This window comes from Andrena cerasifolii, chromosome 16 (genome assembly GCF_050908995.1).
Source record: "Andrena cerasifolii isolate SP2316 chromosome 16, iyAndCera1_principal, whole genome shotgun sequence".
Classification (NCBI taxonomy): domain Eukaryota; kingdom Metazoa; phylum Arthropoda; class Insecta; order Hymenoptera; family Andrenidae; genus Andrena; species Andrena cerasifolii.
The window spans coordinates 10,241,844-10,258,158 of NC_135133.1; the positions used below are offsets into that span (position 1 = coordinate 10,241,844).

Genomic DNA, 16,315 nt, shown 5'->3' on the forward strand with positions numbered 1-16,315 from the left:
AATCTCCATTAGCCAAGGAAAAGAAAGGAGGAGCTCGTATCGCGACGATTTACCTAAAAGCAAAGAAACTATAGAAAGTAGCATGCTTGAGCAGTCTGGTAATCCCTGACAGTCACTGGGGATCGAGACGGTGAATTCAGGGGGGTTTTCAAGAATCATTGTCAGTGACTCCAGGCCGGAGACAAAGAAATCTCGCTCGTCTTTCGGAATACAAATTTTGCCGGCGGTCCCTGGGGAAAGGGGCGGACAAAAGGAGAGCCGGAGGATGGCAGAGACGTGAGGAACGTGAAACGTGCACGGCTTGCGGCGATTCGAGGCACGCATGCACGAAGCCTGGTCACGGCTTGTACGCGCGCATTTGCATACGCGTCGCAATGCAGGGTGAAAGTACCGATAGAGCGTGTCGACTTTTAGCTTGGACAAAGCCTCTTGGACACGCGTGTCTGCTGTGCTGTTGTCTGTTGCGTGCTGCAGCGGTCCCTAAACTTGAAGCTCGTCAGCTAGGAGCGGGTAGAGCCTGCTCTATCGGTTAGTCGCGCTTGATTAGGAATCTATGATTCGGTAGGATTTTCGTGATGTAAAAGAGTGTGGTAGAGCCTCGCGTATCACGCTATTTCCCAAGTGTAGACGCTATCGTAGATCATCTCTAATTACAAACGTAGAGAGCTCGCTAGACAAAGGTTGAGATTTATAGGACACGATCGCCGGCCGTTTCAGAGCACATATCGCATCCGAAAATACACCCAGCGGCGGTCAGATCGCCTGGGATAAATACTAATTTATATTTATCTTGTTTCAGATCATCCTGGATCCGTGGTGGCTCGTGGAATGCAGAGATGTAGCTCCATCGCTAGTGCCACGTGACCCAGAAGAGTCGAATGCCTCGCTAGTGACAGTGGACAGTTGCGTAACTCGGTTGATCGAGTAGTATAGTAGCTCGAAGCGGTGTGTCGGTAGTGTTGAAATTTGCACGCGAGGATTAGACGAGGAGCAAGAGGCTAGAAGAGGAAGATTATGGGGGGATACGCGGGGGAAGCGAGGATCGCGTGGACCGAGGCTCGGCCGTCGTCGTGGCCCTGGAGGGGAACGAGGTTCCTGGGCCAGGTGGCCTGAGATATGCCAGCAGTAGCCAGCTCGGTGATACCTGAAGCAGCGTCATCATCGGGCCTGAGAGGAGAAGCTCTGGGGACGGCTGGTGTCGCTGGCCGACAGCTGGCTCTAGATCTCGAGACGATCGAGCGCCGGGTCTGCGCGACCCGACGCGACCTCTTCGTCCCCGTGACCGTCGATCCGCGGCCCGGTCGCGCCGTTCACTGTCCAGACTTGAACGCCTGCCTGGTGAACGAGTCCCGCTCGGACTCGGAGCAGGTGGACTGCCAGGCGGTCCACTTCGGTTACGCGATCCCCGTGAACGTGGTTCCCGTGGAGGGTAATCCACGTCTGGTGGAGCTGGTGCTGGATCACTCGAGCGAGCTGAGCGGCCGAGCGGCCAGCTTCCTGCTCGATCATCATCCCCAGCTGCGCGACCAGCGTCAGGCTAAGGAGATAGGCGAGGAGGAGGGCTGGTCGAGGATGGCCGCTACGGCGAAGCACGATCTGCGCCGCAAGTTCCCCACGGACACCACGTCCAGCTCCGGCGACGAGGATATCGCCGCCATCGCCAAGCAGATCAGCGACCACGCCGAGGCGATCTACCAGACCTGGAAGAGCCGCGGCCTGGCGCCCACGGAGATACTCAACTGCCACAGCAATGCCACCGCCGCGGACAAGTTCGGCAGCGCGCTCACCCCCACCGCGAGCACAGGGAAAACAAGCCCCACGAGCCCGAGCTCCTCCGCGGCGGTGGACATCCTGAGCCAGACGCCCAGCCTGGACAACGGCAACCTGGAGAAGCTGGTGAACAACTTCGTGGTGGAGGACAAGGCGAGGATAGCCGCCTCTAGGCAGCGGTCGCCGTCGAAGACGCTGCCCTCTTCGATACAGTTCGCGCTGCAGAAGTTCGAGAGGAACTCGACGCAGCAGCAGCCGCAGACGTCGCCGCTGAAGAACAGCACCGCTGCCAGCCAGTCGAAGCCGAAGCAGGCGGGCGTCCTGCTGTCGCCCACCTCGCCGTTCGCCAACAAACCGTCGCAGATCGTCAAGCCTCAGGTGCCCGCGAAGACTCCCGGCGCCCACCATCGAGAGGTCTTCTTGGAGACGATCGAGACCACGTTCCCGGCGGATCTGACGCCGTCTAAGATCGCGCAGCAGAAGAGGCCGGCCAGTACGGTCATCGCTTCGCCGACCGCTGCCAATTTGGACGATTCCTCGGGTACGGCGAACTCTGGCTTGACCACGTGGCCGTTGAAGAACAAGCTAAACGAGAATAAGAGGGCAACGGACCCCGCGATAAGGCAGTGCCAGCAGGAAGGGAAATCACCGGCTACGAAGGAGGAGAAGAGGAGCTCCAACTCGAGCGTCTACCTGGACGAGGTGGCCCGCGAGGAGGAGAGGCTGATAAACGCCTTGAAGACGGGCTCTGTGATCACGGAAGAGCCCGCGGAGAGGACGGTGCCGCTGGCGAGGCAGAAGCCCGCGATAAAGCAAGAGAAGCCGAAGGTGGTGCCTGTGAAGCCGATAATAATCGGTCACAATCACCACGGCGCCGTTCTGGTGCCAGCCTCCTCGGCGTTGGTGAACAACGTCGCCTCCACACCCCCCGGGGCCATCACCGTCAGCGCGACCGACGCGAAACCCCTCAGCAAAGACGATCTGTCCAGCATGTCCGTGGTGGATTACGCGAAAGTCAGGTACAGAGCCGCGCAGCAGAACCCTCCGACGCAGCAGAGGCTGGAAGAGCAGAAGGCGAACGGTCCGGCGTTCAACGCCACGGACCAGCTGGTCTCCACCGCCAGGTCCAAGTTCGAAACGGAGATACGAAAGGACAAGGATGGCAGCAAAGACGATAAGGACCCGGTGACGTCCAGGTGGGGACCCAGGATCAACAGTCCGCGACCGCGGATCGAGCAGGTGCCGCATCCGGAGTTGACCACGCAGCAGAAGCAGCACATCAGAGCTGCCGCCGCGACCGGCACGGGGAATAACCCTGTCAGGCCGTTCTTAACTAGAGGATCCGTGGCGGAACGCGTTCTCATCTTCGAGAAGTGCCCCAGCGAGCTGCTGCTCGACAAACGGGGACCGCGGCAGCCGGCTATTAACACTTGGAGGACTGGCCACGAGGTCCAGAACAAGGCTCAGGTAAACTCTCGGCTTTGGTAGTTGACTAATTGCGCGATGCATGCGAAGGTTTTGTAAGGGGAGTCGATCGAGGCGTTCAAGCTTGAGTTGGGAATTAAACTGAGCAGGGGATAGCGACAGAAATCCCCGAACGGATGTGCGCTTTGGGGATCGGGAATGATTGACACCTGCGCGCAAAGTTAGCAGATGGCCACCCATCTCTCCGTCGCGATTTCCTGGAAGAATTCTAATTCCGCCGGTGGAAGTGCGGCACCGAGATCGGGAGGGCCCCGAGTCCTCTCCCGTCTTCTCGCCACTCTGGGTGGCTTATATCGGGCGTCTTGGTCGCCGTCCAAATTCCTCATCCCCGGGAGGATGTTCGACCGGTCGGCTCCTGCACTTTTGTCCCGAAACGAGTTCAAGATCTCTTCGCGTAGAGGTCGTCCGTGCGTGCCACTCGAGTCGCCCTCCCCGCCGCGGTCCCCTTCTATTTCCCTCCCATCTTCGCCTCGCGTTTTTGCGCCCCGCTGATCCCGCGCCGGGCAACCAAATATTTGCCATCCCCGAATATCTTCGTCGGGCGGTCAGATACCAGGAAACAGCGGCTTTACCGATCGACCGTGCAAGAAAGAAACGCCGCGGAGAGTCTCGAAGTGGCTCTGGACCGGGGCCAGAAAGCGGCGGGATATACCGAGCAACGCGTGGCTGCCAAAAAGCGTTATCGCGCCACGCTCTCCTAGTCGAACGCGGATATACCGTGGGTGGCTGACTTGGGTGCATCCACCGGGCTGTGCGGTTACCTCTGATCACTTCTGACAGTGGTGCCACTATTTGCCTGACATCTTCTATCTTCCTTTTCCTCGCTTCCTTTGGTTGTTTGCTGAGGAGAGGACTGGTTGTGTAGGTGTCTGTAATTTGACCTGAATATCCGGGACGGGGTAAAGAAGAGACGGGAGCAATCTCGATCAGTGGAGCCCTTTGAAGGAGCCGGGGATCGTGTTAATCGCGCTGCTACACGCCAACGATAAGCCACGGTTCCGATACGTTGCTCAATGCTCGAACAATGCGCGTGTCCCGAGGGCTTGGCTGTGGCGTTGTTATTAGACGCTTATTGCATTCCTATTGCGCTCCGAGACGACCTAGCCTTGAGTCTGCTCGAAGCAACTCAGCGTGGTGTGGTCACTTTCGGTTCAGAGTTTGTAATTCTCCGCACGGCGAATCGTTTCTTCCCGATACTTGACGAAAGATTCAGGTTCCCCGATAGGAAAGCTTGGGATGGGATTCCAATCTCTGCGCCAGAGATCTTGCCACGAGTCGATCAGTCCTCGAAAGAGGAACTCGAAAGCAGAAGAACAATCGAAGCAAGAGAATCGCGCGGATTCCAGGATGCCTTGGGGCATCGGGAACCGAGGAACACGCGGATATTTATGGATGCAACGAGTGCGGTGGCTGCATCGATTCAGTACTCTCGAGTTCGACTCTGGGGGCGTTGCATTGCCGTCGCGAGCGCGAAGGAAGCCCCTGGCTCTGTGTTTCGCGAAGGAGCTTTTGAAAACGTTCGATGGACTATTCGCGGCGGACCGGGAAAGTTTGTTCGTCCGCGTGACGGCGACAGCGACCGGGGGAACGAGACGGAAAGAAAGGCTCGGTTAGAGAAGAGAAGCAGTGAATATCGCGGCGAAGGATCTTCGGCTCAATTAACTTAATCGAGGGGGAGGAAAGCTGCGTGTCACGTTGTTTGCTCGCCGCGCTGACTCACTGTCGGTTTTCGTTACGATTAATATTATTCGACCTCGCGGAGAGGAATAAAGGGACACGAGGACCACCGTGACCATAAGTGGAAACAGGGATATCGAGGCTGCTTTATCGTACCGGTCGGATTAAACGACACGACAATGCGCCAGCATATTACGTTTGCCAGCGAGTAACTGGTGTTTCAGCCAGTCATCGAGTTTGCTCTGTAAACTAGACAGAGGATCGCCGAGATAAAACTACGCTGCTCGCTGCCAGCGAATAGGGGGACGGTCGCGATAGCAGGCAGTTGCCGTAATTAGTAGAAAACACGCCTGTAAGAGACTGGAAGGAGCTTGCTGAAATTACCCGCGGATGAATTGGACGGCAGGGAATCTTATGGCCAGATGACCATCGGCAGCGTTCCAAGTATCGCTAATTAAGATTCCCATTCGATGAAACGCCAGCGCGTCGCCGATTCCTATAACGGGGAGCGGGATGACTGGTGGCCGCGGCGAGATCGGAGGGAAAACGGAGTCGAAGGAAAACTAGGAAAAAGATTTCCAGCGCCCTTGGGGTTAACGACGAGAAATCGTTGCTCGCGACGTGTGCTCGCGTCGGCTGAGTCATTGTGGCCGTTCCATATCGGATACCGTGCTAGATTTTAAAAGGCCGTCGACTGTCGCCTTGGAGCAAGCCTCTATCGCGCCGCTTATGGCTGAAAAGCAGCCCGAGGAGGAAAGTTCGCGGCAGTCCGCTGAGAACCAGTCGCTGAAGATAATGGAAGCAGGAAGAATATCTCTCTGACGTGAAATCGCAATGGGATCTGGCTGAGCGTGCAAGAACCAGGGAAACCTCTGCGATGGACTGTTGCTGCACGCACCAGCAGAGGCTTTCTATCGATGGTTATTCTTTAGACTCCTCGGCTACCCTTTGCCCCGCTTCGAGTAGATTACTGTTTTAACCATAACATCCTAGGGAAAATATTCACTCCCGTGGAAATCAGACATAGGTCCTTAAAGCCTTCAATGCCTCCTATTTTCTACCCCAAGTATAACAGGCCCAGACTAATACACGCTTCTCAATCTCCTCCCTCTGCTTCACGATCTCCATCCCTCGCGTCCACTTCCAGCCATCACAGGGCCACCAAACGGTGACCGGTTGACCCAACACCTTGACGATATTCTTGAACTCCTTTGAGGCAAATTAATTCGGAATGTTTACGAATTGGTGGACGATGGCTGAGCCAGGGGGTTGGTCGACGAGAGCCGAATTAAATGGAAGCAAAATACCGACGCAGTTCGCGCAGCGAAGGTCAAGTGTTCGGTATCGAAACGAGTGGTCCTTGGCCGCTTGGCAGAGCCGATCGAGAGGCGCAGTCGAATTCGCAATGTCAATTGGAACGCTGATCGACGGTATCCCGTGTGACACGCAGCGGACCGTGCCAAACAGAGGCCACAATAATTACGATAGCTGATTGCACACCGTCTGCTTCAATGCCGCGCGTCGTAGATTAGGTCTGTTCCGGGATTTCGCAACCACCCGCGTCTTAATTCCGACCGGTAGAACCTGGCTAGCAAGCTGATCCCTTTTAGACAGCTTTTACCGCCCGTTTGCACCCCAGTTTTGACCGCCCTTCCTCTGGTCGACATGGCTCCATTGAGATACTTGGCGGTGAGTTGCGCATCGATCTAGATTTCAGAGCACGGTCGCTGGCTCGGGACAGTGATCGATAACCGATCCACTCGAGCCCCGAGCATCGGGCATTCCTCGCTCGATCACTTTCAGCTGGGCATTGCCTCGTTCCCACACAGGTGAATGCATTATTGAATCCTCCCTAAACGAAGGATATTCGGCCTCGCTATTTTTACCATTGGCACCGTTCCTTCCTCCGTTATTATTACCACCGACGTTATCCCTCTCCCTATTTTTATTGCTTATCAATATTCTCGTTTCTATTGGTGCCTGATCCCAGGCCTCCCATCTCAAGCCCGTTAATCCCGAAGGGTACTGCTGAAGCCCATTTCTTAGCTGGCGAGACGAGAGCTGAAAGTTCCGAACGTCCTCCAAGGGCCACTAAACGCAACAAGGTCGTCGCGATCGGAGAATGAAAGCGCACCGCTGTCTGCATAATCACCGGTCAGCACGTGGATGGATTTCCTCGTCCCGTGGTCGCGAGTACCTCGTCGAGGTGGCCGATGATGTAACTCCCCTTCCCCGGGCGAGGTGCGGTTAGATGCATTATATGCGTCGCCTCTTTGCATTCCTCGGATCCTTCGCGACTGCGTCGCGTAACAGGATGCCGTGTCCTTGCCGCGTCGATACGCGCCGCGGCGAAACGGCCGCTCCAGAGAGGCGTAGAATTATCCCAACGTGTCGGTCCACGCTTCGCGATCGATCGACTCCCCGATGCGGAAGAAACCCGCGGATCCTGTGCAGACAGGACGGAAGCGTCGCAATGGAATCAGGATCGCGCGACTCGTCACGCTCTTCACCTCTTGCTCGCGACTAGGTAAACGTGGTTGTGTAACGCCTACCAAAGGAAATAAACCTATGCTTCTATTTTTAATCGCCGACGATTGCGATCTCGGTTTTTAATTGCGTTATGGTTTGATTTCTCGGCTTTGCGAGTTTAGAAGCTAAGCTTGGAATTCGTGTGCTTCTTTTCGCGGCGGAGGAGCGCCAGATGTTTAGATCCCTCTAGAGGAGTAAGTTGCGCGGGTCGATCGGCTAAGGTTGGATCGTTGCGCGGATTATTTTCCACCGAAATCCGCGATTCTCCCACTTCGAGCCTCGTCTGGCGAGATTCCCTGGAACCGATGCTTGTTGATTGCAGACGTACGCGAAAGACAAGGCCCAGCAGAAAAGCCTGCCGCCACACACGACACTCCAGAGGCACGTGAAAGCCAACAGAAACGTTCACATACCACGGTAACGCTTTTCATCCGAAATCCGTATCCCTTGCTGCAGCACCGATCACGAGCTCGTTCGAATGATTGCAGATTCTACTTCCCCGGAGGGAAACCACTGCCGCTCTCGCAGGTGGAGGTCACCGTCGCTAGAATCACCGCTGCTTTCCAGGCTCTACCTGGCCATCGCGCTTCTCGAGCCCAATTCCACGCGATCACCAAGGTAAACAGATTACCTGCTGCGAGTCTAAGATCGATCTCGGCTATTAGCGATTTCTTGGGAAGCATTTCCCACAAAATTCCACCGTGAACGACCTCGGTGCGTGTTACAGGCATGCGACCTGCCGCTGTACTGGAAGGTACCCCTTTTCCTGGCCGCTGGAGGAGACCTAACCGGACACGTAGAGATGAGCCCGTTCCTCGACTTCTGGAAAGAGTAAGTAACGAGATCCCAGGCGAGGGAGGTCTTGAGCGACTGCACGCGGGCAGCTGTTGCTCCATTGCCGATGAGAAAGCCGCGAGAGCGTCTGCATTGATTTGTACATTAGATGGATAGAGTTGAGAGACAGGGGATAATGGAGATTATTGGGCGGATTGTTTGCAGAATGTCGAACACCCACCACGACGCGGCGAGCAAGTTTATCAGAATCACGACCCGAGGGCTAAGGAACAATATACTCCCGGAGGATTTAATCCCGTTGGTGCAAGACGTGGTCGAGACTCATCCCGGTTTAACTTTCCTGAAAGAGGCTACTGAGTTCCATTCACGCTACGTACACACGGTTCGTGCATTCGCTCGCGATAAATATTTGCCGGGTTTACTCCGCCGCGGAGAGAGGAACCGAGGGAGAGAGGCAGAGGAAAAAAGATTCCATCGGCGGTTTGCACAATCGTCGTGAATTATTCAAGACGATCAGCGGTCGCCTCGAGCAATTATCGCGGCCCCTCGATCATCGGGAATTCATTTTAACGAGTAGACAGGCCGCTACTTTACATTTCGCTCGGGATCGAGTTCCTCGAGCATAGAGAATGTTTATTCCTCTATTTATTTTTCCTCTCTCTCTCTGCCCACCCTTTAATTGAAACGCTTGGCTGCTTGATTTGCTCGCCAGCCGACCCAGCCTCAACTGTCCGAGGCTGAGGTCTTTTCAAGCGTATTGTTCGACGGAGGCTGACGCTGGCCCTTCGTGGATGTCGGTTTTAGGTGATCGCTAGGATATTCTACTGCGTGAACCGCAGCTGGAGCGGGAGGATCTCCGTGGCCGAGCTGAGGAGGAGCAACCTGCTGTCGGTGATCGCGATCCTCGAGCACGAGGAGGACATCAATCAGGTCACCGCGTACTTCAGCTACGAGCACTTCTATGTTATATACTGCAAGTTCTGGGAGCTCGATCGCGATCACGATCTGTTCATCGACAAGACGGACCTCACCAAACACAATGATCACGGTGAGGACAGGTGTCTGTGCGAGGGGAAGCTTGAACTTGCATCTTGTTCTATTCACTTGCGATGCTAAAGTTCCTCGAGCTAATCAGAATTATGAGTGACGAGTGCTCTTGTGATCGCAGCCCTGTCGAAGCGCATGATCGCAAGAATCTTCAGCGGCGCCGTGACGAGGGGAGGCGTGAAGAGCGGGAACGGCGTGCAACAGCCCCAGGACAAGATGAGCTACACGGAGTTCGTGTGGTTCTTGCTCAGCGAGGAGGATAAGAACCACCCGACCGCGATCGAGTATTGGTTCAGGTGCGGTATAAAATTCTGTGATATCCGCGGCAACGTTTTCACTCGCGATCAACCGACAGATGCATGGACCTCGACGGCGACGGATACCTGTCGATGTACGAGCTGGAGTACTTCTACGAGGAGCAGCTGCATCGCATGGAGGCGATCGGCCTGGAGACACTGCCGTTCGAGGACTGTCTTTGTCAGGTGATTAGAAAGTATTACAAACGAGCCATTCAATTTCATCAGTAGCGTACTTAAACTAGGATCCATGTGTGATAATTTCATCGAACGACATTCTGCGTAGATGCTGGACATGATCAAGCCAGCAACGCCAGGGAAGATATCTCTGAGCGACTTGAAGAAGTGCAAGCTGACCTCCATCTTCTTCGACACCTTCTTCAACCTGGAGAAGTACCTGGATCACGAGCAGAGGGATCCGTTCGCGTCTGCGCGCGAGCACGACTCCGATGGCCACGAGGTAAAGACACTTTTACGACCAACGTGCTTCGTCAACGTTTCAGTGGACCGCTAGTAACGCTCGTTTGTGTCTAACAGCTATCGGACTGGGATCGTTTCGCAGCCGAGGAATACGAGCTGCTGGTCGCCGAAGAGAGTGGCAACGAACAGAACGAGCAAATGTGAGTATCGATTTTTATAGCGTCTGGTTCTCACGGTTCATCTATCTATACATTTCTCGTGCCGCTTCATCCGAACACGGTCCCTCGTGTTACCTTTATTATCAGCCACTGATACGCCGTGCTGGTAATAAATATTCCATTCGAGCTGAAGTAGAAAGGCACTCCCAGTTAAGTGGACAAAACTGATAGACGAAGTCCGAGAGGCACGCTCGTAAAATATTGTGAAGATAGAGCAATAGATGAACCGGGTTTATAGTGACCATAGAAAGTTCTGGCTTACCGTTTTTTCAAGCTATGAAACGGACCTCATAGCTATCGAATTCTGGCATGCTTTGCCGTTAGATAGACAGTATGCCCCTTGGGGGACCTAACAGTTTCACCCTGTACTGAGACCGTAATGACAATGGTGCGATCTATGCGTTTGTTGCAGGCTGTGTGATGATGAAATGTAACCATCATCTGCAGCTCAGTAAGTAAAGAAAACTGAATTGCATGGTATGCCCGATGCACGAGGCCCCGCGTATGCATAATGCATTAATAGAGAGTCAGCTAACTGCTTCTTCTTTTCATTTATATTCCTTCCATTTTTTTTTTAATTTTCCATACCCTGGACTCACCATTCGTATCTAACTGGGTGCTGAACACGATGAATTATTAATTCTAAACGGCTCGGGGCAGCTCCGTACCTCGCGATATTTGTGCAAATCGATAATTAACGGTATTAAAAGTTGCGAGCTTGTACCTCCGCAATAATCAACCGACCATCTTTTATTTATTGCAGAGAGATTAAACGCGATTAGGTCACTAATACAGGCTCCATTTCTATCTTCGTAACAGCCGAGTGAAATTTCCACATTGAATTTCAAATATTTCTTGCGCAATGATTTCATAAATCCAAGATACAGTAAAATCCACCGCCTCCACTCTCCCTCATTTTTTTATAGCCACGCTCAAGGTTGTTCGCTTTTATCCCCGTTTGCTTCGACTAAACATCGCCTGTTCAAACAGTGTATGACCCTAAGTTGCATCGTTTTCGATTGACTAATGGTGCCTTGAACGTTTCACGGTGTCGATGAGTCCATCGCGAATAGTTTGCCGAGCCGTGAACCGTTGAAGGCCAGCATTGCAAGTGTTTCGCATAGTAGAGTGTTGCAGTGGGTCGAAGACTGCCCTGTCGGAGGAATCATTTCAGTGAGAAAGTCGTTTTGTCTCCCCAGGTCGTACGATTCCATGACGGAGGACGTGTTCTCCCAAAACTTGGACATCCTGGACGGCGAGTCCGTGGACATGCTTCAGGCCGGTGACCAGTCCCAGGGATACCTAGACGAACTGTCGACGGCCGACCCATCGGACCCGAGTCGCCAGCAATCCAGGAACCAGTACTACGACAGTGGTGACAGCGACGATTACGCCGAGAGCGATAATTGATCGTCCTTTCATTTGTAAACGGAAGAATGCGCGAAAAGAGGGCGTAGTTCCCCCTCTTGTGGCGGCAACAGCGATGCAAACTGGACGGAGCAGAGGAACTGAACGTCAGCAATAGGATGTATAGGAAGAGAAGGTCTCCCTCGTTCGAGAGGAAGAATAGTCTAAACGCGTAGTTGTAATTTTCCATATAATAGGAGTGTCGTGTAATCTCTTCATGGATGACCGTGTCGATCATCGTGACAGTATCAACCATCACCAAGTACAAAAGCTACCTTAGCAGCTTTGGCCCTCGCTCTGCTGGGTCACGTGGACGTTCGAGCAGCTTTCGGAAGGTTTCTGTTAGATAATCGAGAGGAGCTCCCCAAAGACTCGATACTTCTAAAGATAGAGTGCGACGCCAGTGATCCTTCCCGGTAATAGAGGGGAGGGTTCAACGCCACCGAATCGATCCGTAACTATGAACAGTCGTACGAAGAATCAGGCCACGGCTCGACCCATGTGATAAGCGTCATTGTTCAATCTATACGATCTATACGTACTGTGTACTTCACGTTGTAAATAGACAGCAAATCACGGACCGTTATTTTTACTTAACGTAAGGTAACCACTTTAAACGCGGGTCTTTCAATTGATGCAGCCGTTTCCTGAGGGACTCTGACTCTTAGGTATAGCCGCCCCTGCTAGCAGAGGCGGTTGTCGAGAACCCTCGGTTCTCCGTTTACTCGTGAACTCGCGCATACCTTTTTCTAGCCCAAAGGAAGTTATTTTTTAGAGCGATAGAAGAACAGAGACCAGTGTCCCGAGAGGCAAAGTGAATTCGCGGTTGGAGGCTGCAACAACTGGAAATTGCGCGCAGGGAGGTGCGCCATCAGGGAAACCTCTTGCCCTCTGTAATCGTCTTGCAAAGCCATAGTATTACACCGCGGCCGTATCGCACGCAAACTTACTCGTGGGACCGAGTTCGAGTATCGATCCAGCGTCTAGTGACTCGAGTACTCGGCAAGAGACTGTCCTTAACCGAGCGTGCTCTTTCGCTGATGCTGCCGGACCCGCCGCGAGTGGACGAGTCTGGAAAACGGCGGACGAAACGATAAACAAGCCAAAGATGTAACGTGTTCTGCCGTCTGAAGTCTAAATGGCAAAGGTAGAGAGGAGAGATAGAGAAATTGTGAGTCGGCTGGATGGCACAGCATTGTCTTCTCGCATTCGACCAAGCGATCCTTTATTTTTCCGTCGCGAGGCTCGGAGGAATTGTCCCTGGAAAGCTACGGTTATGAAATATTCAGCTACGTTGAAGTTACTTTATAGTGTTCTCCTGGAAACGACGGTATTCTAGATATTGTTTTCCTTCTTATTTCCAACAACTTACAATTTGGTGTAGTCGAGAAAGTCGCGGGGAATGAATTGGAAGGACGCTGAATTACTTGCAAGTGAGAATTCTTCTTTTCTCGTCGGAGGAACGCTCTAAAATTCGAGGGACGCGTGGAAAAATTTGGTTGAAAAGACGTACTGCCATGGCTAAGGACTGTTAAACGCGGTTCAACTTAACAATGACCCGGGAGAGATTAAGTTGTACCCTGTTATTTTAAATATCCCTTGGAATCTCTTAATTGTTACTGTTAAATTGATTGCTTGTGAGATTTTATTTCTGCGTGAATTCTATACCTTGTTACTGTATTAGATGATTATTGATTAAAGAATGATCATTATTTCTCATTGTCAGTGTACTTGGAAGAGTACCAGGGTACAATCGTGTCAGAATCTGTCTGAGCCGCCAAGACTGCTGGAATAGTATGTGTGTATATATATATATATATATATATATTTATATATATATTAATTTCGTCTCCTAGATTTAATTTTAACTGCGTATATGATGTTACTCTAGTCGAAATGTGTGCTATAATTCACGTAACGAAGATCACGAGACGGCGAGTGTTCAATTTAGATCTGTTTCGTGCTGTTTGTTTGTTAACGTGGGTGAATTCGAGTGACGCGATGGTATACGAAGAAAATTCATCAACATAAAGGGTAGTTGACTTTGGAACGCGTAAGTTATCCATCATCTTAACAGATAGAGTTTTTCTACTGGTTCAAATAGCTCAGTTGGTAAAGCGCTTGCTTAGGGATCTAAAGGGTTCTGTGTTCAAATCCCCCCAGCACCTAGAAAATATATAATCTGTGAAATAACTCAATCTTTTTTTGTAAAGAATTGTTCCACAGTTCGGAAATTACGAAATACATATCGAAAGATGTTTAAAGATGATGACAAGAGAACTTGCCCGTGGTCTGAAAGAAATTTATATTCACTCCAAGACGGTACTCCCGTTGATGCTTGGCAAACACGATCGATGTTGATCTTATTGCTGTTTTTTACGTGCATACCTATTTGGTTAATCAAGTGGCCCGACTGTTTTTGGAGTCATTTTCAGATAATAGTTTATCGAAAGCTCGTGTTCGCCAAGTAATCGATGCCCACAACGAAACGTGCGCCCCTTTACGTCGACGAATTTGTCATTGACAGTGAGAGAGAGAGAGAGAGAGAGAGAGGGAGAGAGAAATGAATGGCCAGGATCGATCCGAGGATCGAATCGTGAATTTTGTCGTAACGTTTCTGCTGAAGAGTTAACCTTTTATTTGGCGGCCCAGAATCCACAATAACGAAGCTCCCTTTGAAAAAAAGAAAAAGTTTCAAGGAAGTTGATGATTCGTAAGGAAACGATAATGGATCTCCGAATAAAAGGTTGATGCTCATCGTAAGGTTATTTAATTTCTCTACTGTGTTCTTCGCACCCGTCAGAGAAACATTTTTCGCGAGCAATCGCTTTTGTTGACTGTCCAAAGATGTAAAACTATTAACACTTACAGTTGTATCGTTTATATAGCTCGTTATGATTTTTTTACCATATATATATATATCTGTATATATATGTTGCATATCTCTTATTAGAGTTTTCGTCGTGAGGTTTGTGCATAGAGTATTCATCTAACGAAGTTGAAACACAAGGAAAAGGACGAGAAGAACGTGTGGTTTATTCGTCATTGCATTTGGCCATGTTTTTCGATTGTTATATTTATTCATTATTCTATGATAGGTTTATCACTGTTTAGGGACTCTGTTATGCGACATTTAAAATCAAGAGCTGTCGCCACGATTTCGTATCTATATCCAAGGATGAACGAATTATTTTTCACGGGATAACTGCTAACGATCGAACTCGTGGTATAAATTTGCACATGTGCGCTTAGACGGTCTCGATTCATAGACTCAAGTTCACCATTTACCTACATTTTTATTTATATATTTTATCTGTGCATGAGTAGACGAGTAAGGTAATTTTGCAAGTTAATAAAAACGAATGGTAAAAGAACATGTTTATATCTATTATCGCTGTCTACAATCCTCTAAAGTTAGTTCACGCTAAGCCTAAGTATGTTAAAAAAAGTGAGTACATTTCTTTTCTTTGTAGAGTCTAAATACTTACATATTATATATAGTTTTTAAGTAGAAAAGAGTCGTAGTTCGTGAGCATAATAACGTAAGTGAAGTAAGGCATTAAAGTAAGATGTTAATTGGCCGCTTACTTCAGTCCAGTTCGAATCGATCTATAAAATGGGGGGTTACGTAAATTTTTTTTACATTCCTTTTGCGGTTTTGAGCAGCTTTTTGAAATAACTTAATTACATTTATTTGCCTTGAAGTGTCCACATACATACATACTTATTATATTATAGTTTATAAGTGGAACGGATTTGTAACACTTTAAAAAATTACATAATTCAATGGAGATAGTACAAGACTGAGGTTAAAATAGTAGCGGGGAATAATCGTAGATGGCTATAGTAATTGTAACGAGTATTTATTTGTAGTACGCATTCAATAAATTTATTTCATCTGTAACAGTTGACATTTCGTAAATATCTTACATAACCAAACTTTCTAACTTTTAGCGACTGAGAATACCGCCCTTAATCACTGTATGGTATGTTTTTATAACGGTAATCGTTCTTATCAACTGAGGGTAAGAAAGAAGATGTAGATTCTTTTCTCTTTTATATTTTACAATGGCTATATACGTATCTGTACCTTCACATGAAAATTGGACCTTTGCCTTGGGTGTTTGTGATATTCAATACTCGGTAATATGTAAAAACATTCAATTCTGTTAAGACATATAAAGTAATATTGAGTTTTCTAGGATTGTTCTTCCGTTGAGTGATTATTACATCATATGTATAATTTTACAATCACATATATCATTAAATATCATTACTGTTTTTTAACAATATATATTGTGTATTATTAGTACGTCTATCATCTGGCCTCTTGGTCTAGGGGTATGATTCCTGCTTTGGGTGCAGGAGGTCCCGGGTTCAAATCCCGGAGGGGCCCGATTTTTTTTTTACTTACTACTTTCTTTATTTCTCTAGTTACTTAATGATCAGAAGCGGCTTTATAGAAACAATAAAGGACGCACAAATAAATATGTTATATAAATAAATAACTGTAACAAATTACCAGAAAAAATATCAATTTCATCGTTGGACTAGTGTTACATTTTAATATAATACGGCACGAGAGCACATGTATCTCATACATTTTGATAGCGACTCGTAATTAGGTTATTTACATTTATCTGCATGCATAATGTATGGAGCGCTCTATCG

At 49.8% G+C, this 16,315-nt stretch overlaps 1 protein-coding gene, 1 long non-coding RNA gene and 1 other non-coding gene across 6 annotated transcripts in view; 2 read left to right on the top strand and 1 right to left on the bottom strand.

Moving 5' to 3' along the window:
- Positions 1-15,018, top strand: part of LOC143377758 (uncharacterized) — a 35,778-nt gene extending 20,760 nt beyond the window's left edge. For 2 of the 4 annotated variants that reach the window (XM_076829425.1, XM_076829424.1), the window contains exons 2-12: positions 800-3,237; positions 7,784-7,878; positions 7,950-8,079; positions 8,189-8,292; positions 8,461-8,638; positions 9,061-9,304; positions 9,425-9,599; positions 9,659-9,785; positions 9,886-10,059; positions 10,137-10,219; positions 11,437-15,018. In XM_076829425.1, the coding sequence (XP_076685540.1) occupies positions 1,117-3,237; positions 7,784-7,878; positions 7,950-8,079; positions 8,189-8,292; positions 8,461-8,638; positions 9,061-9,304; positions 9,425-9,599; positions 9,659-9,785; positions 9,886-10,059; positions 10,137-10,219; positions 11,437-11,647 (3,642 nt within the window). In that variant the 5' untranslated portion in view covers positions 800-1,116 and the 3' untranslated portion in view covers positions 11,648-15,018. Of the gene's footprint in view, positions 1-799; positions 3,238-7,783; positions 7,879-7,949; positions 8,080-8,188; positions 8,293-8,460; positions 8,639-9,060; positions 9,305-9,424; positions 9,600-9,658; positions 9,797-9,885; positions 10,060-10,136; positions 10,220-10,649; positions 10,689-11,436 lie in introns of those variants that run through there. The other 2 variants (XM_076829426.1, XM_076829427.1) reach the window with 2 other exon arrangements.
- LOC143377575 (uncharacterized) overlaps positions 1-16,315 on the bottom strand; it is a 186,689-nt gene that overhangs the window by 27,292 nt on the left and 143,082 nt on the right. The gene's annotated exons all lie outside the window — the stretch shown is intronic.
- Trnap-ugg (transfer RNA proline (anticodon UGG)) lies at positions 15,969-16,040 on the top strand. The gene has a single exon. It is a non-coding gene; the product is annotated as a tRNA-Pro (tRNA).